Raw genomic sequence first — 23,867 nt, forward strand, 5'->3', positions numbered from 1 at the left:
TTCCAAATTGGCAGCCATCACCACATCCTGGGGCAGGGAGTTTCACAGTTTAACTATGCGTTGTGTGAAGAAATACTTCATCAGTTTCGAATCTCTCACCCTCCAGCTTCAGCAGATGACCCCCGCGTTCTGGCATTCTGCAGAGAGGCAGAGAAGCTTCTCCCTGTCCACCCTCTCCATACCAGGCATCTGTGCAGTTCACTGGCTGGCAGTAGGCACAATTTATTCTGAGAAGCCAAAACTTCCTTCAGTCTGAAACCATGTCCCTTCCCTGCTTTGTACGCTGCATGCATCTCCCTTTTCCATCGTGGCTCCGGCTCTGCAGAATGGGCTCCTTGGGGAGGTGAGCAGGGGTGCCCCTCCTTGCAGATCTTCAGGAGGCGTTGCCAGGCCAGCATGTTTGCCAGGGCTTTGGAGGGGGTTTGGATGGCAGGCATCTTTTAAGGGGGGAAGGGGGGAGGAACTGGAGTGGCCTGCAATTTTATTTTTGGTTTTAGCTGGGGATGTTTAACTATTACCGTCAGCTGCCTTGAACCACGAGGAAAGACTGGTGGAAATGGCAAAACTCACAGCTACTTTAAATCAAAAAGACAATGTTCGATTTATGGGGGAATGGGAGGCTTGGATGAAATATTGTGAATATGAATTAAAACTGGGAAAAATGGAAGAATACCTTTTAATCTGATCTAGATGACACTTTTAATATTAAGAATTATAACCATTTATATCAACAGGGTATGTTATATGAAAGTTAAATGAAATTCAAATGAGTTTAAGAACAATTAAGATCAGACCATATTACGTTGGGATAAAAATACTTTATTAAGAGGCGGACAGAGGTGACGGGGAAGTCAAAGAAATTTCCTTTATCTTTTCTTTCTCTTTGTAATGTTTATATGTTCTTAGTTATTATGGAAAATTTCTATTATAAAAACCAATAAAAAAAATTTTTTTAAAAAAGAACCACGAGGAAAGGTAGGATATAAATGTCTTACTAAATGAATAAATAAAATTTGGCAGAAGGCCACAGTATCCTTCCTACCCTACCACATTCCCTGCCACCCCAACGTGCCGATACTTTCATACCTGTATTAGGCTCCCAGATCTGAGAGAGAATAATACTCTGGCAGATACAGAAAATCATATGATGGCAAGTGTTTGTCCAAGTACTTAAGATTTAAGAGATAATTCCAGAGGAGAAGCTGTGCTAATCTGTTGCAACAAAAATAAAAAAAAAGGTGTCCAGTGGTCCTTGAAAGACTAAAAAAATGTCTGACTCAAGAAAGCTTACGCTGTGGAATAATCTTTTTTTAGGCTTTAAAGATGCCACAGGACTTCTGCAATGCTTGCGAGTCTTTTCATGCCCCTGTCCACGGAGCCACCCCCAAAATAAGGATACACAGAATTGGCTCTACCCCAAAAGGAAACGCAGACGACAAGCCAACCTACAGACTGTACCATCCCTTGAGATTCAAACTGACCCAGGATGCCCATGCTGCTGCCTTCACTCCCCACCCGCCCCTCGCTGCCAGGGACTACGGCAGTCATCAGACCCCATGGCGTGCCGAGCAGCTGAAACGTTTTTGGTTACACAGAAACCAGCAAGGCTTCTGGGAAGCAATCTGACCCACTTCTCCTTAGCTGTCACTCCGACAGCAGCAGCAGCAGCAAAAAACCTTCACGGGCACACAGGCGACTTCCTTGAAACCAAGAGTTGACTAACTGCGGCTGCCAGGTTTTTTTTTGTGAGAGTTGCATTCCTATGCTAAGCCCCACAGAGCAAGAATTGCATGAAGCCGCCTCATACTGAATTAGACCCTTGGTTCATCAAGGTCAGAATTGTCTACTCAAGAGCCGCAGCAGTTCTCCAGGGTCTCAGGCAGAGCTCTTTCACATCAGCTGCTACCTAGGTCAAGTTAACTGCAGATGCCGGGGATTGAACCTAGGACCTTTTGCATGCCAAGCAGATGCTCTACCTCGGAGCCACAGACCCTCCTCGAATCATCTGCCGAAGAAGCAAACCAGGGCCTGAGTCATCCTTGCAAGCGGGCTAATTATTTGCTGGATATACAAGGCATTTTATTAACAACAACAAAGAAGCTCATTGTCGCAGGTTGTCTCTGAATGGCATTCACTGCATTTTGGCCAGGGAACAGCTGCTACATGCCCTGTTAATATCTAGATGAGATTACTGCAATGAGCTCTATGTGGGGCTGCCCTTGACATGTGTTCAGGAAACTTCAATTGGCACAGAAGGCAGCAGCTAGGATGCTGACTGGAGTGAGGCATAGGGACCAGTTCAGTCCTGGCTCACCCACAGTGGCTCCCAATTTGTTCCTGCGCCCAATTCAAGGTGCTGGCACTGACCTTTAAAGCCCCACACAGCTTGGGACCATCACACCTGAAGGACCACTTACTCAGAGGAGAGCAACCAAAATGATTAGGGGACTAGAGCAACTGCCCTATGAGGAGCGGCTAAAACACTTAGGGCTGTTTCGCTTGGAAAGAAGGCGGTTAAGGGAGACATGATAAAGGTCTATACAATTATGCATGGTATGGAGAGAGTGGACAGGGAGAACTTTTTCTCCCTCTCTCAGAATACCAAAACCCAGGGTCATCTGCAGAAGCTGGAGGGTGAGAGATTCAAAACTGATAAAAGGAAGTATTTCTTCATATAACACAGTTAAATTGTGGAACTCCCTGCCTCAGGATGTGGTGATGGCTGCCAGCTTGGAGGACTTTAAGAGGGGAGTGGACATATTCATGGAGGAGAGGGGTATTCATGGCTGTTAGTTAGAATGGATATTAGTCATGCTGCATACCTATTCTCTCTAGTATCAGAGGAGCATGCCTATTATTTTGGGTGCGGTGGAACACAGGCAGGATGGTGCTGCTGCTGTCGTCTTGTTAGTGGCTTCCTAGAGGCACCTGGTTGGCCACTGTGTGAACAGACTGCTGGACTTGATGGGCCTTGGTCTGATCCAGCAGGGCCTTTCTTATGTTCTTAAGGGTTTTCTCAGCTGGAGAGGTTGGGTTCGGGAAGAAAACCGGGAGTACCAGTTCCTGAGACATATGGAAGCTGGAAACCACCTTAGGTTTAAACAGTAAGCTGGGGTGCAGGACTACTCTTTCGTTGAATATTTACAGAAAGGACTTGTCCACCCTAAGGGCCGCTAGTTCTCCTACCCTTCTGGTAGACGTAACGGCTATCAAAAAGGCCACTTTGGCTGGAAATAGTGACAGGTGCGCAGTTGCCAAAGGTTCAAAGGGTGACTGCATAAGCTTGGCTAACACCAGGGATAGGAACCATTGTGGTATAATTCTAGGTATAGGAGGGAACAAGTGATTGAGTCCCTTCAAAAAACGTTTAGACAGGGGGTGCGAGAATGTGGTGTAACCCTCCAGCCTGTCATGAAAGGCGAAAACGGCTGCCAGGTGTACTCTTATAGATGAGACTGTCAGCCCTGTTCTGGTTAGTTCCAACAGATAATTCACAGTGGGTAGCCGTGTTAGTCTGTCTGCAGTAGTAGAAAAGGGCAAGAGTCCAGTAGCACCTTAAAGACTAACAAAAATATTTTCTGGTAGGGTATGAGCTTTCGTGAGCCACAGCTCACTTCTTCAGATACCCTACCAGAAAATTTTTGTTAGTCTTTAAGGTGCTACTGGACTCTTGCCCTTTTCTACTATTCTAAAAGATAGTCCAGGATGTACGGTAGAGGGCAATCAAAAGGAGACAAGTCCTTTGAATTGGCCCATCTCTCAAACCTTTCCTACTTCTGAACGTAGGAATAGCGAATAGAGGGTTTTCTGGCCTGTAGAATGACCTCTCTAACCGGGGTGGAGAGCCCTATTGCTTGGGTTCTATTCTCCACGCTGCTAAGTGTAACCTGTCTACATCGTGATGTTTGAGTGTGCCCCATCTGAGCAACCCTGGGTCCCTCGGGAGTGTCTTGTAGTTGCCTCTTGCCAGTTTTAACAGTTGTGTGAACCAAATTTGACGGGGCCATAGGGGAGCAATCAGGATGCAGGAGGTACGATCTGCCCTGATCTTTCCCAGCACTCTGGCCAGGAGAGGGAATGGGGGGAAGGCATAAAAGAGTGTGCCCGACCAGCGTATCTGAAACGCATCCCCTAGGGATTCTGGGTCGCGTCCTGCTAAGGAACAGAACATCTTGGCCTTCCTGTTCTCCTTGGAAGTGAACAGGTCGATTTGGGGGAATCTCCACAGCCAAAATATGGGTTCCAGGAATGTCTCCTGAAGCTCCCACTCATGACTGGTACGGAATTCCCTGCTGAGTGTGTCCGCCCAGGTATTGTGGACACCAGCTATATGTATGGCTCTCAGTTGGATGTCGTTTGCCAAGGCCACCTGCCAGACCCTTTGTGCCTCTCTGCACAGCGGAATGGACCCTGTGCCCCCCTGTTTGTTGATGTAGTATACTGCTGAGATGTTGTAGGACAGCAGCAATGTTCTGGGCCCTCGAAGGATATCTGCAAACTCTAATATGTTGATATGCAGAGATAACTCTGCCACTTCCCATCTGCCTTGTATTGAAGCACCCCCACAGTGACCTCCCCATCCCTCTAGGAAAGAGTCAGTGATTAGGGTGAAGTCAGGGTTCCAGGAACCAAAGGGCACTCCCACAAGAAGGTTGGGCTCTGAAACCCACCACCCTAGTGACCTCAGGACCTTCCTAGGAATAGACAGTCTGTGCAACTGGGAGTGGTGGAATTGGTCGAAGGTCCTGAGAAACCAGTTCTGCAGGACTCGCATCTGAAGCCTGGCAAAGGGGGTCACTGCTGTTGTGGAGGCCATTAGGCCCAGCAGTCTTTGAATGGAGATCACTGGCTGATGTCCTCAGCGCATGAAGTGTTCGATCAGGTGTTTGATGGCTATTACCCTTTCAAGGGGGAGGAAGGCCTTCCCCTTACTGGAGTCTAGTACAGCACCTATAAATTGGGCTTTCAATGAAAGTGTCAATTTGGATTTCTTCCAATTGACTATAGGCCTAGGTTAGCGCAGGTGGAGAGAGTCATCTCCAGATGGGAGGACAGTGTCTCGGGATTGTCTGCTGTTATGAGCCAATCGTCAAGGTACGGGAAAATGCTACACCCCTTGGCTCTGAGGTGAGACATGACAACCGACATGCATTTTGTAAAAACCTGTGGGGCTGTAGCCAGACCAAAGGGGAGGACGGTGTAGTGGAACACCTCCTCTCCATAGCGAAACATAAGATATTTTCTGTGTGAGGGGTGGATTGACACGTGAAAATAAGCGTCCTTTCAATCCAGGACAACAAACCAAGTGTTTGGAGTAATGAGTTCCATCACAGAAGGTAAGGAAATCATACGGAATTTTGAAATTCTCAAACATTTATTAAGGGCTCTGAGGTCTATTATAGGCCTAGAACCTCCGTCCTTTTTCTCTACCATAAAAATCCGGGAGAAGAAACCAAAACAAACTGGGAACTCTTTGAACAGCATTCTTCAGCAGGAGCTCCTGCAACTGTGGGGCAAACTTCGGGAAAGGGTTGTCCCGTGCCAAACTAGAGAAAAAACACTTAGGGGGGATTTGAACTCTAGGCGGTAGCCTTCTGAAACAACCTTGTAGACCCAGGAATATGAACAAATAGAACGACAGGCATCGGCGAATTTTGCCAGTCTCTCATGGTAGGTTCTCTTGGACAGCCTGCAGAGGGATGCCTGGGAGTGATGCTGTTAGTCCTTAGGTTATGGACTGTTGGTGGGCCTCTGCCTGTTATTAGGCCTACGCCTTCCAGCTTAGCCCTGGTGGTACTGCTGGTGAAACTGTTGAGGGAATTGCCTTTGTTGAGGATACGGCTGGTATCTCTGATGTCTCTGTCCTCTGTAGAAGGACGTATTGAAACCTTGTTGGCGTGGTTGAAATCTCTCCCTTTGCGGAGAGATTTAGGGATGACGCCTAAGGGATGACGCCTAAGGATCTGGCCATCTGACATTAGTGAGGAATTCCGTCGTATTTGATGTAAACAGGGAGTCTCCCTCAAAGGGTAGGTCTTCTACTTGTGACCTGGTATCTGGTTGCAAGGCGGTGTTGCGTAACCAGAATGGTGGCGCAGTGTCACTGCTGTGGCCATACAGCGTGCTGCGATTTCTGCTGCATTCTTGCCCGCGCTTATCTCCTGCTTCGAAAGGCGAGTTGCTTCGGCTTGAATCAGACCAATGGGAGCTCTTGACTCCTCAGGTAAAAGCTCCAGGTGAGAGGCGGCTTTCTCCCAGAGGAAAAGTTGATAGCCCCCCATGATGGTCTGGTAGTTAGCAATTCTGAAGCTGAGGGCTGCAGAGGTGTATGACTTACTGCCCAAATAATCCAACCTTCTGTTCTCGTCGGCAGGGGTGGAGTGGTGGCCCAGTCTCTGGCGAGTTTGCATTTCGCCTGTGACGATAGAGGGGAGGGGGGATGGTCAAAAATTCGGTGGATTCCAGTTTGACCCTATAGAGGTTCTCTATTTTCTTGGTAGAGGCTGAGGTGGAGGCCGGCTTCTTCCAGACCGATCTGCCCATCTCTGTCAGGCCCTCCAAGACAGGGAATGCCACAATGCCCGGGGAGTCGGGGTACAGGCGACTGAGGATTCTGTCTTTTGGTCTGTTATCTGGTGATGTTCAACTCCAGTGCTTCCGCCATGCGTAGCATTTGTTCACTACGGAGACATAGATCCTCAGAGGGGGTTATGGCCTCCGTGTCCCCTACCTGTTCGTCAGGCGAGGGGTCAGAAGTACCCTCTGGGCTGGCTGCTGATATTAAGGTGTCTAATTCCTCAACATCAGAACCCCACATCGAACCATGCTGGGAGTAGGACGTGGATGGGCCATCGGTTTGCCCTGTAGTGTGAGCTGTTTGAGTCTGCAAAAATCAACCCAGTCTTGTATAAAAGCTGGGGGAATGTTAGGCCTCGGAGTAAAATCCGTGTCCACGGGGGGTTCGACTACTGGGTCCAACATATTCGGATTCGGCAACTGGAGGGGTTCCCCGGATAGGTCAAACTCCACTTCAGAGAGAGAGTGCGATGGAGATCTCGATTGCAAGGACGGGGTTCTCGGTGGAACCATGATCGGATCCGGTGATCTTGGAACCGGAGCTGGTTGCACAGATGGAGACGGGAGAGACTTTGAGCGGCACGAGTCGATGGATTTCTCTCGGTGCTTTGTCTTGCTCTTATGTTTCTTAGTCGAAGGGCCCTCCGACTTTGCTCTCTCTCGCTCACGCTTAGAGTGGGACGGATCTGAGAGGGTTTGTCCCGGATCCGACCCTTTTGGATCCAACGTGGATCCTGCTGTCGGGGCAGTTGCCAGGGAGTGAACCGACTGAGCCCTTTGAGGTGTCCTGGATCCGACCGACGGGGACGGGGCCATAAGGGCTTTTCTCCATAGTTCGGAATTCAAGCGGGCAGCTCCCACATTGCATGCCCGGGTAGAGAATTTCTGGCATATCTTGCATGTGGTGAGGTTATGGCCTTCGCCTAGGCAGAGTAGGCACAGGTTGTGACTGTCCGTTTGCGGGATCTTGGTATTGCACTTGGGACAACGCTTGAAAGGGAATTTGGAGGCCATTACGGCCCTCGGCACGTGGCCGGGGGGACCAGGCTCACAGAAATCGTTCCGCGGAGCGGAGAAGATGGGGCTGGTCAGGAAGCCCTGAGCAGTAGCCCGAAAACTCATGATCAAACAGTTCTGACGACTTTTTGAAGAAAACGGCGTTGAGGAAGTTTAATTACGTTCCACTCTTGGCAGCGGCAAAGAAGGAACTGAGGAGGGAGGGAAAGCCCCACCCAGGAGCACGCGGTGGTTTGGTGGGAAGCCTGCCCGCCTGCCCTAGGGGAGGGGCATCCCAACTAGAGGCCTGAGGCTAGTAAATGTTTCCGGGCGCAGGCACAGTCCCAAATGGGGGGCTGCACCGAGGACTGAAAATGAAATAAATGTTCTTCCCCACCCACCAAATATGAACTTACATCTTCATTCCAGTCTTCGGCTGTCCACTCTTCTATTGTGTTCTTCCATGCTCCTGTAGCAATAAAAGACAGAACAAAGGCAAGCCATCAACCCATAGGTCCCTGTGGAGAAATACCCTGCCACCCCTAGTTATCCACTGGAGAAATGAAGCCCTCTTTGTTATCTTTGTTGTAAGCTGCCTCAAGCAGTCTCTGTGGAGGCAGCATACACATTTTCTAGATACATCATTTAATATTGCCTTCCAATCTAATGGAATAATGGTGTATTTATGGTCAGGACGGTATTTTGCTCCTACCTTCAAAACAAGCTGAAGTTGAACACGTGTTACTTCCCTGTTCATTTTATAAAGACATTCAGTCCCTGGACATTACCAGTATTTTCTCTAAGTTTCAAGGCAGATATGATCAATTCTACATATCCGCTCTCCTTGTAGATTGCCTTGATGGAACAACTCTTAAGGTGGCCAAATTTTGTGCTTCGGCTGACCTGATAAGGAAGCAGACGCTTCAATCCTTTTATTAACTGCCTCATATCACTAAAATTTTGCCCTGGATGGCTCAGGCTAGTTGAATCTCATCAAATTTCGGAAGCTAGGCAGGTTCGGCCCTGGCTAGTCCTTGGATGGGAGACCACCAGGGCAGGCGATGGCAAACCACCTCTGAGTGTCTCTTGGCTCCACAGAGGCAAGCGATGGCAAACCACCTCTGAGTGTCCCTTGCCTTGAAAACCCTACTGGGTTGTCACAAGTCAGCTGCAACTTGATGGCAATTTCTACCACCACTGCTAAAATTAGCACTTCACTAAGTTAAAAGAAGAGGAGGAGTTGGGTTTTATATGCCAACTTTCTCTACCACTTAAGGGAGAATCAAACCGGCATACAATCGCCTTACCTTCCCCTCCCCACAGGTAGGTGGGGCTGAGAGCGCGCTAAGAATACTGTGACTAGCCCAAGGTCACCCAGCTGACTTCAGGTGGATCAGTGGGGAAATCAACCCGGTTCACCAGATTAGCCTTGGCCACTCATGTGGAGGAGTGGGGAATCAAACCCGGTTCACCACATCAGACTCCACTGCTCCAAACCACAGCTCTTAACCACTACACCATGCTGGCTTAAGAATTATTATTTTTTAATTGTTTTAATGTTTTATTTGTGTTCAGATTTTGCCCATATGTTGGCTGATCTTGGATCACAATAAATGAACAAATGAAAACAAGCACCCCTCCTTCCCAACAGGCTCCACACAGTCAGGGCCTCTGGACAGCTATGGGATGTCTACTTTGCCCACACTGCAAGCTGTTTCCAACTCCCTGGGCAGACAGGAAGAGGCTAAATGCAAACTGAGCCTCAAGCAAAAATGGCAGCCGGTGTGGGAAGCAAACATACCAGTCACACAAGACAGGCCTTTTTACTGTTTATGCAAGATTTCCAATACATGGAGAGCAACTATAGACCATAACAAGGTAAAAAAAAAAATCCAACCAACTCCAGCCTTGCACTTACTCCACAACGTTATTTAAAAGCTTTTATCCACCACAATATGGACGGTGAAAAGCAACTTTCTTCAAGATTTCCAAGCCATTAGCAATTCTTCCCATCAAGTTTGTAAGCTCATCTCTGACATCATGACTACTACATATTTTCTGAACCCAAAACTGCCACTGTTGAGAAGTCCGTACAACTACACTTTGAGGCCACTGAATCGTGTATTGCTCATGCACACCCTAAACTGGTGACATCATAATTTGATGTTCTTAGTTTGGTCTGCACACTTATGACAACATCCAAACCAGCTCCAGTGGACAGTACTAGGAAATCTGTTGAGATACACTAACAAATGTTGGCTAGACATGAGCAGACATCCCCCTCCCCCAGCCAAGCACTTATGCCGACAACAATCCCTTAAAAAAAAGGTAAAGGTCCAAACTGGTGGTTTGCCAGTGCCTTCCCCAGTCATCTTCCCTTTACCCCCAGCAAGCTGGGTACTCATTTTACCGACCTCGGAAGGAGGGAAGACTGAGTCATCCTTGAGCCGGCTACCTGAAACGGACTTCCGTTGGGATCAAACTCAAGTCGTGAGCAGAGCTTGGACTGCAGTACGTAAGCTTACCACTCTGCGCCACAGGGCTCCTCAACAATCCCTACCACACATATAATCCTAGATTTTTTTAAAATTGGGATCTCACCACCTGCGCCATTATCAGTATCATTCTGCCCAGCTTCCCAAGACTCTTGCTTGTTTCCAAAGCCATCTGTGGCAGGAGATTCCGTATAATCTGCGGGGTTAAACGTCCTACAGGTCAAGAGAGTTGAGAAAAGTCAGAAATACACACAGGAAAGTTGAACAAATGTACCTATACCTAATCATACCATTGAGAGCTCCTGATATGCCAGAGGTATTTCCCAGCTTTGTCACCTCTGAAATTTTAGAACTGGAAGATGCCGGGGATTGAACCTGGGACTTTTCTGCTTGCAAATCATGTCAACCTGCACAACCAGGAAGTGCCATTTTGAACCAACAATGTAAGAAAACCTTTCCAATTACAACATTAGCTACAACAGGTTTGGTGGTTGGGGTTTTTTCCCCCCAAAAGTGGACATTTTATTGGAAATCAAATGAGATTGGGGGCACATGCCAAATAATGCACTTTCAATCCACTTTCGATGCACTTTGCAGCTGGATTTTACTATGTGAAACAGCAAAATACACTTGCAAACCATAGTTAAAGTGGATTGAAAGTGCATTATTTAGGATGTGTGAAAGCACCCTGGGCCACACCTCATTGTACTTTGCAAGCATACTGCCTCTGGTCCCACACTGAAGAAGAAGAGTTAGTGATTGTTGCACACTCCCGCCCTCACCTCTGTGTGCAGCGAGATCCTTATACTGAAGCAGAACCATGGTAGATCAAGGTCAGTATTGCCTACTCAGACTGGCAGTAGCTCTCCAGGGTCTCAGGCAGAGGTCTTTCCCATCACCGGCTACCTGATCCTTTTAACTGGAGGTGCTGGGGATTGAACCTGAGACCTTCTGCATGCCAAGCAGATGCTTTGCTACTGAGCCACAACCTTTTAAACGTGAGCTCTCCCCTGCTCAACAGGGAGCACGGGTGCGATACTCAGCAGAAGGCAATTCTGCATCTGAAGAGCCGGATAATTGGCTCTTACCGTCTACGCTTTGCAATAAACCATGTGAACCAGATTCCGGCTCCTGATCCCGCTGCGCACAGGAGCCAGGGAGGGGATAGCATCAAGACAAGTCCCTAATTTAGCTAGTATTATGAGGGCAGCAGGAAAAGAGGAAGACCCAACAAGAGATGGATTGACCCAATAAAGGAAGCCATAGCCCTCAATATGCAAGATCTGAGCAAGGCTGTCAAAGAGAGGACATTTTGGAGGACTTTGATTCAGAGGGTCGCCATGAGTCGGAAGCGACTTGACGGCACTTAACACACACACGCTTCTTTAAAAAGAAAATGACCTAAAAAAAATTCTGTCTTTTAGCCTAACAGCGCTCATATTGCAGCATCTATCATGGGGGGGGGGGGGGGGAGGAGAACCGAGCCAAAGTTGGCACATGTTTAACTGCACAAGAATAAGCAAACGAGCAATTAATTTGACACAGCCAGATGGAACTATGGATCCAGCCCTGCGTACTGCCAGCCAAGGGTGTAATTTCAGAAGCCTTCAACTGGAGTGCAGTTGTGGTGAATGAGCTTAGGCAGTCTTTTTAATTCTGCAACCCACCCAGTCTGTTTGCCTACATTAGGTTTATTTTAACGCCGGCAGCATTCGCTCTGAACATTGACAGCGCATCACTGCTGCCAGTTCAGTTGGCCAAGTACAAAAAAAGGCTCCAAAAGTTGTCCCCCCTCCCCGCTGCTATGACAGCCACAGACAGCAGATCAGACCCCCCGCCCCCCCGGGGTTCCTCAGCTTCTTGCATTTGACCAACTTCTCAAGTTGACTACCCAGGGAAATATCGTGCCTAGGATGTTATAACCAGGTTAGTGTTTGCATTCAGAGGGGACGCTTTAGAGCCATTACTTGGTTTCTCAAATCCACGTTAAAATGTATTTATATTTAGGTACTAACAATGCTGCAATAGCCTGTCAGTCACACCTAAGAACTATTAAGAAGAAGCAGAGCTGGTTTTTATATGCCGACTTTCTCTACCACTTAAAGAAGAATCAAACCAGCCTACAATCACCTTCCCTTCCCCTCCCCCTGTGAGGTAGGTGGGGCTGAGTGTGACCTTCCCTCCCCCTATGAGGTAGGTGGGGCTGAGTGTGACTAGCCCAAGGTTACCTAGCTGGCTTCGTGTGGAGGAGAGGGGAAACCAATCCAGTTTGCCAGATTACCCTCCGCCGCTCATGTGGAGGAGTGGGGAATCAAACCCGGTTCTCCAGATCAGAGTCCACTGCTCCAAACCACCACTCTTAACCACTGCACCACACTGGTTCTCTCAGATTTCTTATGGTACCCACTCTCCATTGGATGCCATAATTCAGGGCGCTATGTGAAGTTTTAGAGGGAAGCTTCTCCCCTGATTTGAACTGGGCTCCCACAAATGTTTACCAGATCTCAAGTTTCCTTCTAGAGACTGTGCACGGTGGCATCTATTACTGACCAGAAAAAGTTCTAATTATTAAATATTACAGGGCACCCCCTCATGCTCTGCTCTGCAGCATTCACAGCATGAATTAAAAAAAAAAAAAAAACCTGCCTTGGACACTTAACTGTGAAGATGGCAGAAGCCAGCAACAATGATTAGCGTCATCAGAAAGGACGTTGTTTCTGCTAGTTTCCCCCAACAGCTGCAGGCCCCCCAATTCCCCCCATGCTCTTCCTGGGGGTCTGCTGCCCCCCCTCCACCCCAAGCAAAATTTCTGGCTGCTTCATGAACTGGGGTGGGGAGGGGGTGCAGATGGATGCAAACTTCTCAGCTAACATTGTATTTTTTGTCCCCCAGTATGGGGAAAAACGTACCCCATGGCTTGGACTGAAAACCTCCCTGCTCCTCTTCTGCCACGTCCAAATCCTACAGGAAGAAAAAATCTTGTTTAAGAGTACGGCGTGGACAAGCAGACTCCCCCGATTTCAGCGGGGAATCCAACCTAGGTTCGCAGAATTAAGATCCCATCTCTTGTCTTTACCTCAGAAGCAGCAAAACTCTGGTCACATAAGGGGAAGACAAATCAGTTTAATAATAAGCACAGCTATTCTAATTTCTCAACAAATACCCGGGGGGAGGGAGAATCATCATACCAACCACAATACAATGAGATCATAAGAAGAGCCCTGCTGGATCAGACCAGTGGTCTATCTACTCCAGCATCCCGTCTCACACAGTGGCCAACCAGTACCTCTGGAAGTCCAACAACGGGACACACAGGCCGAGGCCTTTCCCCGACGTTGCCTCCTGAAATAATTCAGAGGTTGACTGCCTCTGAATAAGGAGGTTCCCTTTAGTCACCATGGCTAGTGGCCACTGAAAGGGTAGGCAATAATATTTATATTTGAATGATGGCTTTGAAAACCACAGAGTGCGCCAAGAGAGGCTCAAACCAAACAGAAGACTCCATCAGAGACATTATCCAATTTGCCTGGCGGGCTAAACTCCGCCCGACCGGACCTGAACCGACAGTCCAAACAGCTCCCCAACCCTCCTCACATGTGCAGAAACCAAGAACTGCCACAGTTGGCACAGAGGCCAATGGAGATCAAGGAGTCAGAGAGGGGAAAGGCTTAACTATGAGTTGCCTCTACTGAAGAAATGTTGGCTGTCATTTATTAAGAAAACAAATAGGTCTCCTCTGCAGGGACCTGTCCGATGTAACTCGGAAGGTAAAACAATTCAACTATTTAATGTTTTCGAATCAATACCAAACTCCAGCTTGAAAATGATCAACGCACCCACTCGAAGCGTGGAACAGCTTAACGGAACATAAAACGTGTTACGCAGCATTAAACATCAGCAAAGAAATCTTAGTAGTAAGTCTAAAGTGACAGTCAGCTAACACACGGGCCATAAATACAACAACTATTCTTGGGAGACCACCAAGGAAGTCCAGGGTCACTACGCAGAGGCAGACAATGGCAAACCACCTCTGCTCATCTCTTGACTTGACCTGGATGGCCCAGGCTAGTTCAGTCTCGTCAGATATTGGAAGCTAAGCAGGGTCAGCCCTGGTTGGTACTTGGATGGGAGACCACCAGGGAAGTCCAGAGTCACAAGGCAGAAGCAGGCAATGGCAAACCACCTCTGAAAGTATCCTGCCTTCAAAACCCCATGGGATCTCTCCATAAGCTGGCTGCAACATGATGGCAAAAAAAGGGGGGGAAGGACAAAAGCCTGGGTAAAACTAAACTAATGTGTGCAATCCAAAACTAATCTGCATGGCTAATGTTGACTGTAGTCTGTTAGTCTGGAGGTTTTCAGGACAGGAAGCCAAGCCTTATTCATTCTTAAATATTCTTAAACACATTATCAGATCACTTCAGGATACAATGGTTCCATATTAACATACCACACCCTCATTAGCACATTATCTTGATATTTACAGGACAATGATTAGCACATTACCTTGGATACTTTTTGCAGGACAATGATTAAGCTCAACCCAACCCCTTTCTGACTATATATTACTCTTCCTACACACTTGACACTGAGAGACACTGTCCTTCAGTGTTACTCCTCTGAAGATGCCTGCCACAGCTGCTGGCGAAACGTCACAGCCCGGATAACCCACAAGAACCAATGAACGCTGACCGTGAAAGCTTTCGACAATATTTCAAGGTAACTGTTCGAAGGGGCTCGAAGGGTTCCTTCGTTAGGGCCTTGAGGACAATGCTGAGGTGAATGGTAGAGGGACGAGTCTGGGATACTCCCTTCAGAAAGCAGACAATGTGTCGGTGCTTGGAAATCATCACTCCCTCCAACAGAGGGATCACGGTAGCTATAGCCACAACCTGACGGCGCAGAGTAGAGGCTGCCAGTTTTAACCGTACTCCCTCTTGCAAGAACCCCAAGATGTTGCTGGCACCTGGTTTCAGAGGGTCGAATTTCTTTCGACGTGCCCATCTTACAAACGCCTTCCAAGATGCAAACTCCCCTTCCTTGCGGCCTTCCCACGCCGACTCCTGGTCAGAGGAGAGGGAGTCCTGATGGCTGGGGGAGACAGACTGAGCTTAAGAAGCCGTCTGTGTGTGAGCCTTTATGGATGCCTTAGTGGGCCATGAACCGGACGTTTCCCCCTTAGAGGGTCCCCCAGAGTTAGCTGAACTCCCCTCCTCCCCCACTGTATGGGACTGAGAGATGGAGGTGGATGGGGATCCAGTGGTAGCCCCCCAGGGAAACTGAGGCAGGCGCAATTGGAATGCCTGAAAGGCTTGCCACTGCCTCTGTAAAGCTAAATTGACCATGTTGTTCACCTGCGCCGATAAAACCCGCCCCGTCGCCACCCAAGGCGGGAAAAGGGTTGTTAAGGAATTGGGCGGCAGCCACCTGTTCCATAGACATAAAGCGGCCCCCTACAGGATCTAATGAAAGGGAGGGGAAGCTTGGCGCGAACCGGCCGTCTGTCTGCAAAAGGGAAGGGGGTACATTATCACCCCCCGTCGGGATAGTCTCCTGTGCCACGGGATCCGGGGTCGCGGGCAAGGCTGCTGCGGTTAGCTGGACTCGCGAGTAGTCAGCGGGGACCTTCCCACTGGTTTTCGCTCCTACGCCGATCTTGCTGCCGCCGCACCTCCTTCGCTTGGAGCCGGTAAGGCTCGGCACGGCTTTTCGCGCCTTTTTCGTCTTTGGCTGTGCGGCGACTTCCCGAGCGCCCGGCTGCTCTCCGCAAGTATCCTCCGCCACCAAGGGTCCGCTTTCGCGGCCATTGGTCGGACCGTTGTTCTCCGGGGCGAATTGGACCAGCCCCACCGTATAATCTTCTTTGGAGAGAAGGTCATCCTCTCTCCTCAAAATGGCGTCCGCCATTCTCCTGACTCTTCTTCCCCGATCCCCCGGGGGACTAAGGGGAAGGGAAAGACACGAGGGAGACTGGGGTGGTCGGGGAAGGGACGGAATAGGAGGACTGAGGAAAAAAACGAAGGGAAAGGACAATCGGATCTCTAACCTAAACCTAAATCATGCACTGAGCTGTGAAATTCATTGCTCTCCCCTCTAGGCAGGACTAAAAGACTGGGCTCCAGTGGGCTGATGTCCCGCTAGGGGCGACAGGAAATCAATTTTGGTCCTGCCTCCCCAGATAGGGCGTGGACAACAACCCACAGCTCCAAGATGCCCTTGCCTTTGTTGTTTGCATTGTTTTCCATCTCTGCAATCCTCGAGCCACTGCATACTTTTATGGTTTGTCTTATCATGCCTGACTGCATCATTTCACATTCTGGAACCCACCTTGAGTCTCATAGAGAAAGGGACACAATAAAAGGGACACAATAAAACAAACAAAGCTCTGTGCATTTCTTTAGCTGGCATAGAAGAACTGGGAGCAAGAGTTCAGAAAGACCGTCACCATGTTATTTCCTTCGTGCAGTGTCAGTTCCACATGCCATTAGAAGCCTGTACATTTCTGTGTTCTAATTATTCTTCAGCCATCAGCAGAAGACACGTGAGATGAAGTGTGCCGTGTTTGAACGGGCCCTGGATCCAGTTCATTGCATTTTGCCCAGTCATGTAATGAGACACATCAGGCTGCATCTAAAGGCACTTCATGCAAATACAGCCCAGCAAGCTCCCTAAATTACTCCTCTGAGTAGACAAAGGGCCCTGACCCAGATAGCCCGGTCTAGCCTTATCTTGTCAGATCTAAGGAGCTAAGCAATGTCGGTCCTGGTTAGTAGAAGAAGAGGAGGAGGAGCTGGTTTTTATTTGCCGAGTTTCTCTACCACTTAAGGGAGACTCAACCCGGCTTACCATCTCCTTCCCTTCCTCTCCCCTCCGCACAACAGACACGCTGTGAGGCAGGTGGGGCTGAGAGAGCATGGCTGGCCCAAGGTCACCCAGCTGGCTTCGTGTGTAGGAGAGGGGAAACAAATCAGACTCCACCGCTCCAAACTACCGCTCTTAACCACTACACCACGCTGGCTCTTCCTTGATGGAAGACCATCAAGGAAGTCCAGGGTTGCTATGCAGAGGCAGGCAATGGCAAACCACCTCTGAACGTCTCTTTCATTGGCTAGCCCAGGCTAGCCTGATCTTGTCATGTCTTGGAAGCTAAGCAGGGTCAACCCTGGTTAGTACTTGGATGGGAGACCACCCAGGGAGTCCAGGGTTGCTCCACAGAGGCAGGCAATGGCAAACCAACTCTGATCATCTCTTGCCTTGAAAACCCTACAGGGTCACCATAGGTCAGCTGGAATTTGACGGCACTTACCACCACTGCGCACAGGGGACTGTAAAAATCCCCTCCCTCTTCCACTGTCAGAAAACAACTTTCTGTTTCAGCCTAACGATGCTCACCCGTGCCACACCACAGGCCTTGAACCCAAGCTCTCCCCTAATTTTGCCCCATATAACCCAAAACCTAAGCAGCTCCAGTGAGGAAAGACTGTGATATGGGACAGTGGGAAGAAGAGAGAAGAAGTTGCTTTCCCTTGACTTTCCAGACACAAACATATCACTCCAGGTATCACTGCCAGCTCTCAGCAAAAAAAATAATAAAAAAATCTCTCCCAAAAAGTATTTTGTTCTCCTCAATGTTCACATGAGGTCCTGCAGTAGAACTTCATTTTAAAAATAAAACAATTACTATTTTTTAATCCACTATAAAGTCATTACTGAAGACATCTACAAAGCCGACAACATTTGAAACGTGCAAGTCAAGGGGACTTCGCTTAAATGCTTTACGGCTTCCTGGACTAGCAGACTCACGTAATCCAGAAGAGCCGGTCACATCCTTCCCCTGTGATAGCACAAGTAATCCAAAAGCTGCTTTGTGCCAACTGTGTTGTGTGTGTGTGTAAAGTGCCGTCAAGTCGCAGCCGACTTATGGCGACCCCTTTTGGGGTTTTCATGGCAAGAGACTAACAGAGGTGGTTTGCCAGTGCCTTCCTCTGACAGCAACCCTGGTATTCCTTGGTGGTCTCGGCCCTCAGGCCTTCTTCAGCAGCATAATACAACCTCTCTTGCCACCCATTAAATTTCATAAACAAATATAATCATTTAGTGTCAGCGCGGGTATGTATTATAAGGCATAATCCAAGTGAGTGTTGCTAAGCTATTATTTGGAAATGTACAAGCACACATCCAAGGAAGGTAGTTAAAATATTTCTTTCTGGACCGGGCTGGCCTGTCATTCAGTGTAACCAAAAGAGACCAACTGTACTACATAGGCATTTCACAAACTGAGAGGAAGAAAACCCAAATTTGCTCACAAACCTCTTCTCACCCAATTGCTCCTCCTCCTTCCTGGCATCACAAGAGTCACCACCTACTTTGGGGTCCTGACCCCCAGAGCAAGGAGAGTTGGTGGGAGCAAGTGCCCCTTCTGATCTCAGTTGCCGTGAAAAGCTTTATTTGGGACTCCTAATGGAAGCATTAGGTAAAGTTCAAAGCTGGGGGGGGGGGGAGAGGTCCTTTTTAATTCTAATTGCAGAGTATAATTGTGAGCAGCCTTGGGTATCAGGGATACAAATACATATATAAACACATTTGCCTTACCTCTCCCTCTACCACGTTTCCCACGATCAGAGGGCCTATCTCCTTGGCTGGTGTCCACGCCATTCTCCTCTACTCTAACTAGACATGGAAAGAGATACAAAAGGTATTTTAGTCTTTGAAAGCTAATAAACACAGTTGCTTTAATACTGCTCCCACCGACACTTTAAGGAAAAGTTTACTGAAATCAAACATTTCCCAGCTATGCATGAGCTAAACTCATACAGCATGGAAAGGGTGAGAAACCCAAACACTAGGATTCACAATCACTGCTGTACCATTAAGAAACCTATAGAGCTCAGTGGTTTTCGTGGTATCACACCAAAAAGGTGAAGGTAAAAGTAGAAAGCACCAGGTCATTACTGACCCATGGGGTGATGTGACATTATGACGTTTACTGGGCAGACTATGTTTATGGGGTGGTTTGCCATGGCCTTCCCCAGTTGTCTACACTTTACCCCCAGCAAGCTGGGTACTCATTTTACTGACCTCAGAAAGCCGAGTCAATCTTGAGCCAGCTACCTGAAACCAACTTCCGTTGAAATCAAACTCAGGTCATGAGCAGAGTGCAGTACTTCAGCTTACTGCTCTGTGCCATGGGGCTCCATACCACACCTAAAGCCTTCCCGAAGTTCCCATCTCAAGTAGGAAATCTCTTTCCTTGTAGATGATAAGCATTTAGGCCAAGGGTGTCAAACTCAATTGTTACGAGGGCCGGATATGACATAAATGTCACTTGGCCGGACCTTGCCTCGCCAGCCCATATTGAGAGTGGGAGGGGATGGCTGCCCCAGCTGGCCAGATAGGAACTCTCAAGGGGCCCGAACCAGCAAGTGGGCCTGAGAGGGGATATGATAACCATCAAGTACTTGAAGGGCTGTCATATAAAGGAGGGTGCCGAGTTGTTTTCTGTTGCCCCAGAACGTTGGACCAGAACCAATGGGTTGAAATTAAATCAAAAGAGTTTCTGTCTAAACATTAGGAAGAACTTTCTAACAGTTAAGAGTGGTTCCTCGGTGGAACAGACTTCCTTGGGAGGTGGTGAGCTCTCCTTCCCTGGAGGTTTTGAAGCAGAGGATAGATGGTCATCTGTCAGCAATGCTGATTCTATGACCTTAGGCAGATCATGAGAGGGAGGGCATCTTGGCCATCTTCTGGGCATGGAGTAGGGGTCACTGGGGGTATGGGGGGGGAGGTAGTTGTGAATTTCCTGCCTTGTGCAGGGGTTGGACTAGATGACCCTGGTGGTCCCTTCTCTCTATGATTCTATGATTCTCAAGGTGCTGGATCCAGCCCATGGGCCTTATGTTTGACTCCCCCCCCCCGTTTAGGTGTTTTTAGATGTTGCATGTCCATGTTGAGCATTCAAAATGCACCCTGATATTATCATTTTGGCTTAGAGTCATGAAACCGAGGCAGTCATTCTCCCTTCTGTACAAACGGTGTTGGAACTGGGCAAATCTTCGATTCAAGAAACAATCGCTCTTTATGTGCTATATTCATAGTTACGTTCTCCCCAAGCGCTCTGCTACACACGCATGACAAAGCAGTTCAGATACACGGTGCTCCTAAAGAAACTAAGGCAAGGGTGTTCCTACAAGCAAGACGCCTGCGCTTACTCTCTCGGCCACGGCTGCCCCCTCTTCCTCGTCTGCTGGAACTTCCCCGTCCACGGCTCACTTCTCTGTCCCCTCGCTTTTCTCTGTTTTCTTTGTTTTCTGAACTCTCCTTTCCAAGACTTTTCTTCTTTCCTCCCACTGTCTCCCACGAAGTCTATTTGGGTGGAGAAGGAAAACAAGAACAATTCAGAAGGGATTCAAAGACTGCCTCGCAGAGCATCTTCCGACCTGCCCACACCCCAGCCTACAAAATTTAGGCTTTTTTGCATGGCCTTTGAGACAGATGCCTAAGCCATTCCTGATTATTAGAACCCTATCATGGTAATGTCTACAGCATTATCTGCAAATGCATGTTTACATATTCCTACAAACTAGAAGAAGAGGAGTTGGTTTTTATATGCTGACTTTCTCTACCACTTAAGGGAGACACAAACCAGCTTACAATCACCTTCCCGTCCCCTCCCCACAATAGACACCCTGTGAGGTAGGTGGGGCTGAGAGAGCTCTATCAGAGCTGTAACTTGCCCAAGGTCACCCAGCTGGCTTCGTATGTCCGAGTGAGGAAACAAATTCAGTTCACCAGATTAGCCTCTGCTGCTCATGTGGAGGAGTGGAGAATCAAACCCAGTTCTCCAGATTGGACTCCACCGCTCCAAACCACCGCTCTTAACCACTACACCACACTGGCTCTACTAGTGAGTAGGTTGTTGCTAGGCCTGTTTTATGGACAGATGGCAATTACTTCAAGATCTCCAGCACGTTCATGGCTGAGAAGGTATCAGAATCTCGGATTAAGGCTGCTGCACTACACTAAATCTCTTGGCTATCTCCGGGACGGCACTGTAGGTCAGTCTAGGCTTTGTTCACACACTAGTAATTGAGTAACACACCCTGCAATTTTTCAGACCGTTGTGGCTGTATTCTACGATCTCTGTGAGAGTTGGAAGTACAATGATTCTACCCCTCATTCATGCACACATGAATGGTGTCAGATGCCACGTGTGCATGGTTAGTAGGGGAATGCTCCACAGCGCCGCAAAATCTTCCCCACTGGTACATGGGCAATGTGACATGTGGATGCCCATTAGACAGACAGCAGTCCTGCAAATGAGGGAGGGAGGAGTGTTGTCTTTTGGGCAAGCTTAGAGCATATACTGTGGAAACTCAAAACTATGAACTTAACAAAAGGATGCAAATCATGTGTGTGTGTTAAGATATTTCCTTAACCTGTATAATTTAACAGGAGGGGGAAACGGTTGCAAAATTCAGGCTTATTTTTGTCCAGAAGTATGCCTGAAACATGGCAACAAAACAAATGCAAAATAATAATAATAATAATAATACAGGCATTCCTTATTACTTTATTCAAGCAACAGCAGCCATTAAGATGCCCATCCAGGCAATGGCAGCCAATAAGATTTCCCATTCCTGCTTCCTCCATATTATTTCCTGAATTCACACCCTGCCTTTTTTCCACAATGGAACTCAAAACAGGTTACTTGGGATTCCCTGGAGGCTGCTGCCCCTTCAGGAACTGGTAAAACAAAGAGTGTGTGTGTGTGGGGGGGGGGAACCCTCTTTATAGCCAGATTAGCCCCACCCACCCAATGGCTCCTTGCTGAACTTGCTGAACAAAAGATGCTCCAACAGAAAAGGGCCACAGGGCCTACTATCTAATGCTGCTCAGAGGACAGCGAGAAAGGAAACAAACGCAAAAAAACAAACTCCAGCCAAGAGCCCCAAGTAAATCAACCCAGACTGGACAGAGGAGGGAACTACTAACTCTTTCGTTTATCACAGTGGTCCCCAACATGGTGCCCACATGTATTGTGGTGCCCAACAGCTCCTTTCCTGGTGCCCGCCAAGTCTTTTTGGAAAGTAGGCCGGGCCAGGTAGGGCTTGTGCCTAGCAGACTTTCTGATTGGCCATTAGAAATCGGATAGTCTATACAGATTCAAAAAAACTGCATAGGAAGCAGCTGCCACACAGGGCAAAGATCTTCAATGTGTGAAGATTTTTAAACAATAAATTCGTTTCAAAGGGCATCCTGTTTAGCAGAGCTATTGCCTGAAATGCTACTATTCGAATTATGCATCATCTTACTCCCTGACATTTTTGGCGGCTCTGCATCCCATGGCAGCCATTTTGTGGCTGGTTCCGCCTCCTGCGGCCACCATTTTGTGGTTGTGCCTGCCACCTTGTGTCACAAGTACAAAATTGCCCACAGGCTCAAAAAGGTCATGGACCCCTGATCGATCAACTCATTCCACCAAGTCCCAATCAGGGCCAGTTCATCCACGAGGTGAGGTGGTCACCTCAGGCAGTAGACAAGGGGGCAACATGCCTCCCCAACCACCCCTGCTCCTGCCCCGCCTCTGCTCAAGAGCCAGAGGAGCTAATATTTCTTGCCTTGTCACTCCCCCCCCCCCACAAACCTCTTTGTCCCTCCCTAGGAAGGCCAGAATAGATTTTTGCAAAACAGCAATACTACAGAATGTATTGTGCACAGAAACCGTGCAAATTCTCATCTTCACAATTCATACTGGTTGTAATTCAACCTGAAGCAAAATTATCATCTTTCTTTTTTTCAGCTCCAAGCATATGAAGAAGTCCTGATCTCAAACAATCAAGTTAAAATGGACGTCACCACAAATTGATAATTTGCCAATACGCTCACTTTACAAAACAGATCTAGGACTAGGGCTGCCAACCTCCTGGTGATAGCTGGCGATCTCCTTGGATTATAACTGATCTCCAGGTGACAGAGATCAGTTCTCCCGGAGAAAATGGCTACTTTGGAGGGTGGACTCCATGGCATTACATCCCATTGAAGTCCCACCCCTGCCCTCCTCAGGCTCCACCCCCAAAATCTCCAGGTATTTCCCAAACTGGAGCTGGCAACCCTAGCCAGGCCGAAGGGCAGCCAAACGCCCAAGAACCTGCATGACCTTGGCTGTTTAACCAAAGCAGAGTCACAGTCCAGCCAACCCTAACTCACAGGAGTTTGCTGGAATTACTTTCAGTTTTGCATTTAGGCAAACAAGGATGCTGCACCAAGAATCAACAGGACAGGTTCAACCCAGCAACCCCTTTCTGCTAAGGAGACGCAGCTCTCTCTGCCAGAGCAAGGCTCCTCACTTAGTGGAACGGAGTCATTGACTCCAACCCAGTATTTGGAGTAGCCCTGGAAAACATGTCTGAACTGAATTCCTTCTGGACTACTTTCAGTACCCAGAATAATGACAGTCAGGAACACGCTTGCGCAAAGAGCAACTGCTTTCATGTCTAAGGTGCAATCACCACTTGCCAAAGAGATGTCCTTCTGCTCCATGGGCAGGACAAAACTACCACGGGCCAACCAAGGTACCTGAAGTTTAGGGAAGGTAAATTCGGTAGCAGGGCTGCAACGCCAACCCCCCAAACACCCTAGCACCGAACATTTTTAATATTTTTGAGCCCTACATATACACAAGGCTGGTCCAGATGCTAAAAAGTAAGAATTTCATATACTTTCCCCCACTCTTGACAACAGACACCATCTCTCCTCCTTCACCACCACCACCACCACCACTAGGAATCTCCAGAGGCTGAT

General features: G+C 48.2%; 1 protein-coding gene across 1 annotated transcript in view; it reads right to left on the bottom strand.

Annotated features, from left to right (window-relative positions):
- UBAP2 (ubiquitin associated protein 2) overlaps window positions 1-23,867 on the bottom strand; it is a 73,939-nt gene that overhangs the window by 45,763 nt on the left and 4,309 nt on the right. The window contains exons 4-8 of the mRNA XM_056848822.1: window positions 20,276-20,429; window positions 18,660-18,737; window positions 12,977-13,028; window positions 10,177-10,280; window positions 7,989-8,041 (exon numbers count right to left, since the gene is read on the bottom strand). Coding sequence (XP_056704800.1) covers window positions 7,989-8,041; window positions 10,177-10,280; window positions 12,977-13,028; window positions 18,660-18,737; window positions 20,276-20,429 — 441 coding nt within the window. The remainder of the gene's footprint in view (window positions 1-7,988; window positions 8,042-10,176; window positions 10,281-12,976; window positions 13,029-18,659; window positions 18,738-20,275; window positions 20,430-23,867) is intronic.

The sequence above is a fragment of the Euleptes europaea genome, chromosome 4 (genome assembly GCF_029931775.1).
Source record: "Euleptes europaea isolate rEulEur1 chromosome 4, rEulEur1.hap1, whole genome shotgun sequence".
In the NCBI taxonomy this organism is placed as follows: domain Eukaryota; kingdom Metazoa; phylum Chordata; class Lepidosauria; order Squamata; family Sphaerodactylidae; genus Euleptes; species Euleptes europaea.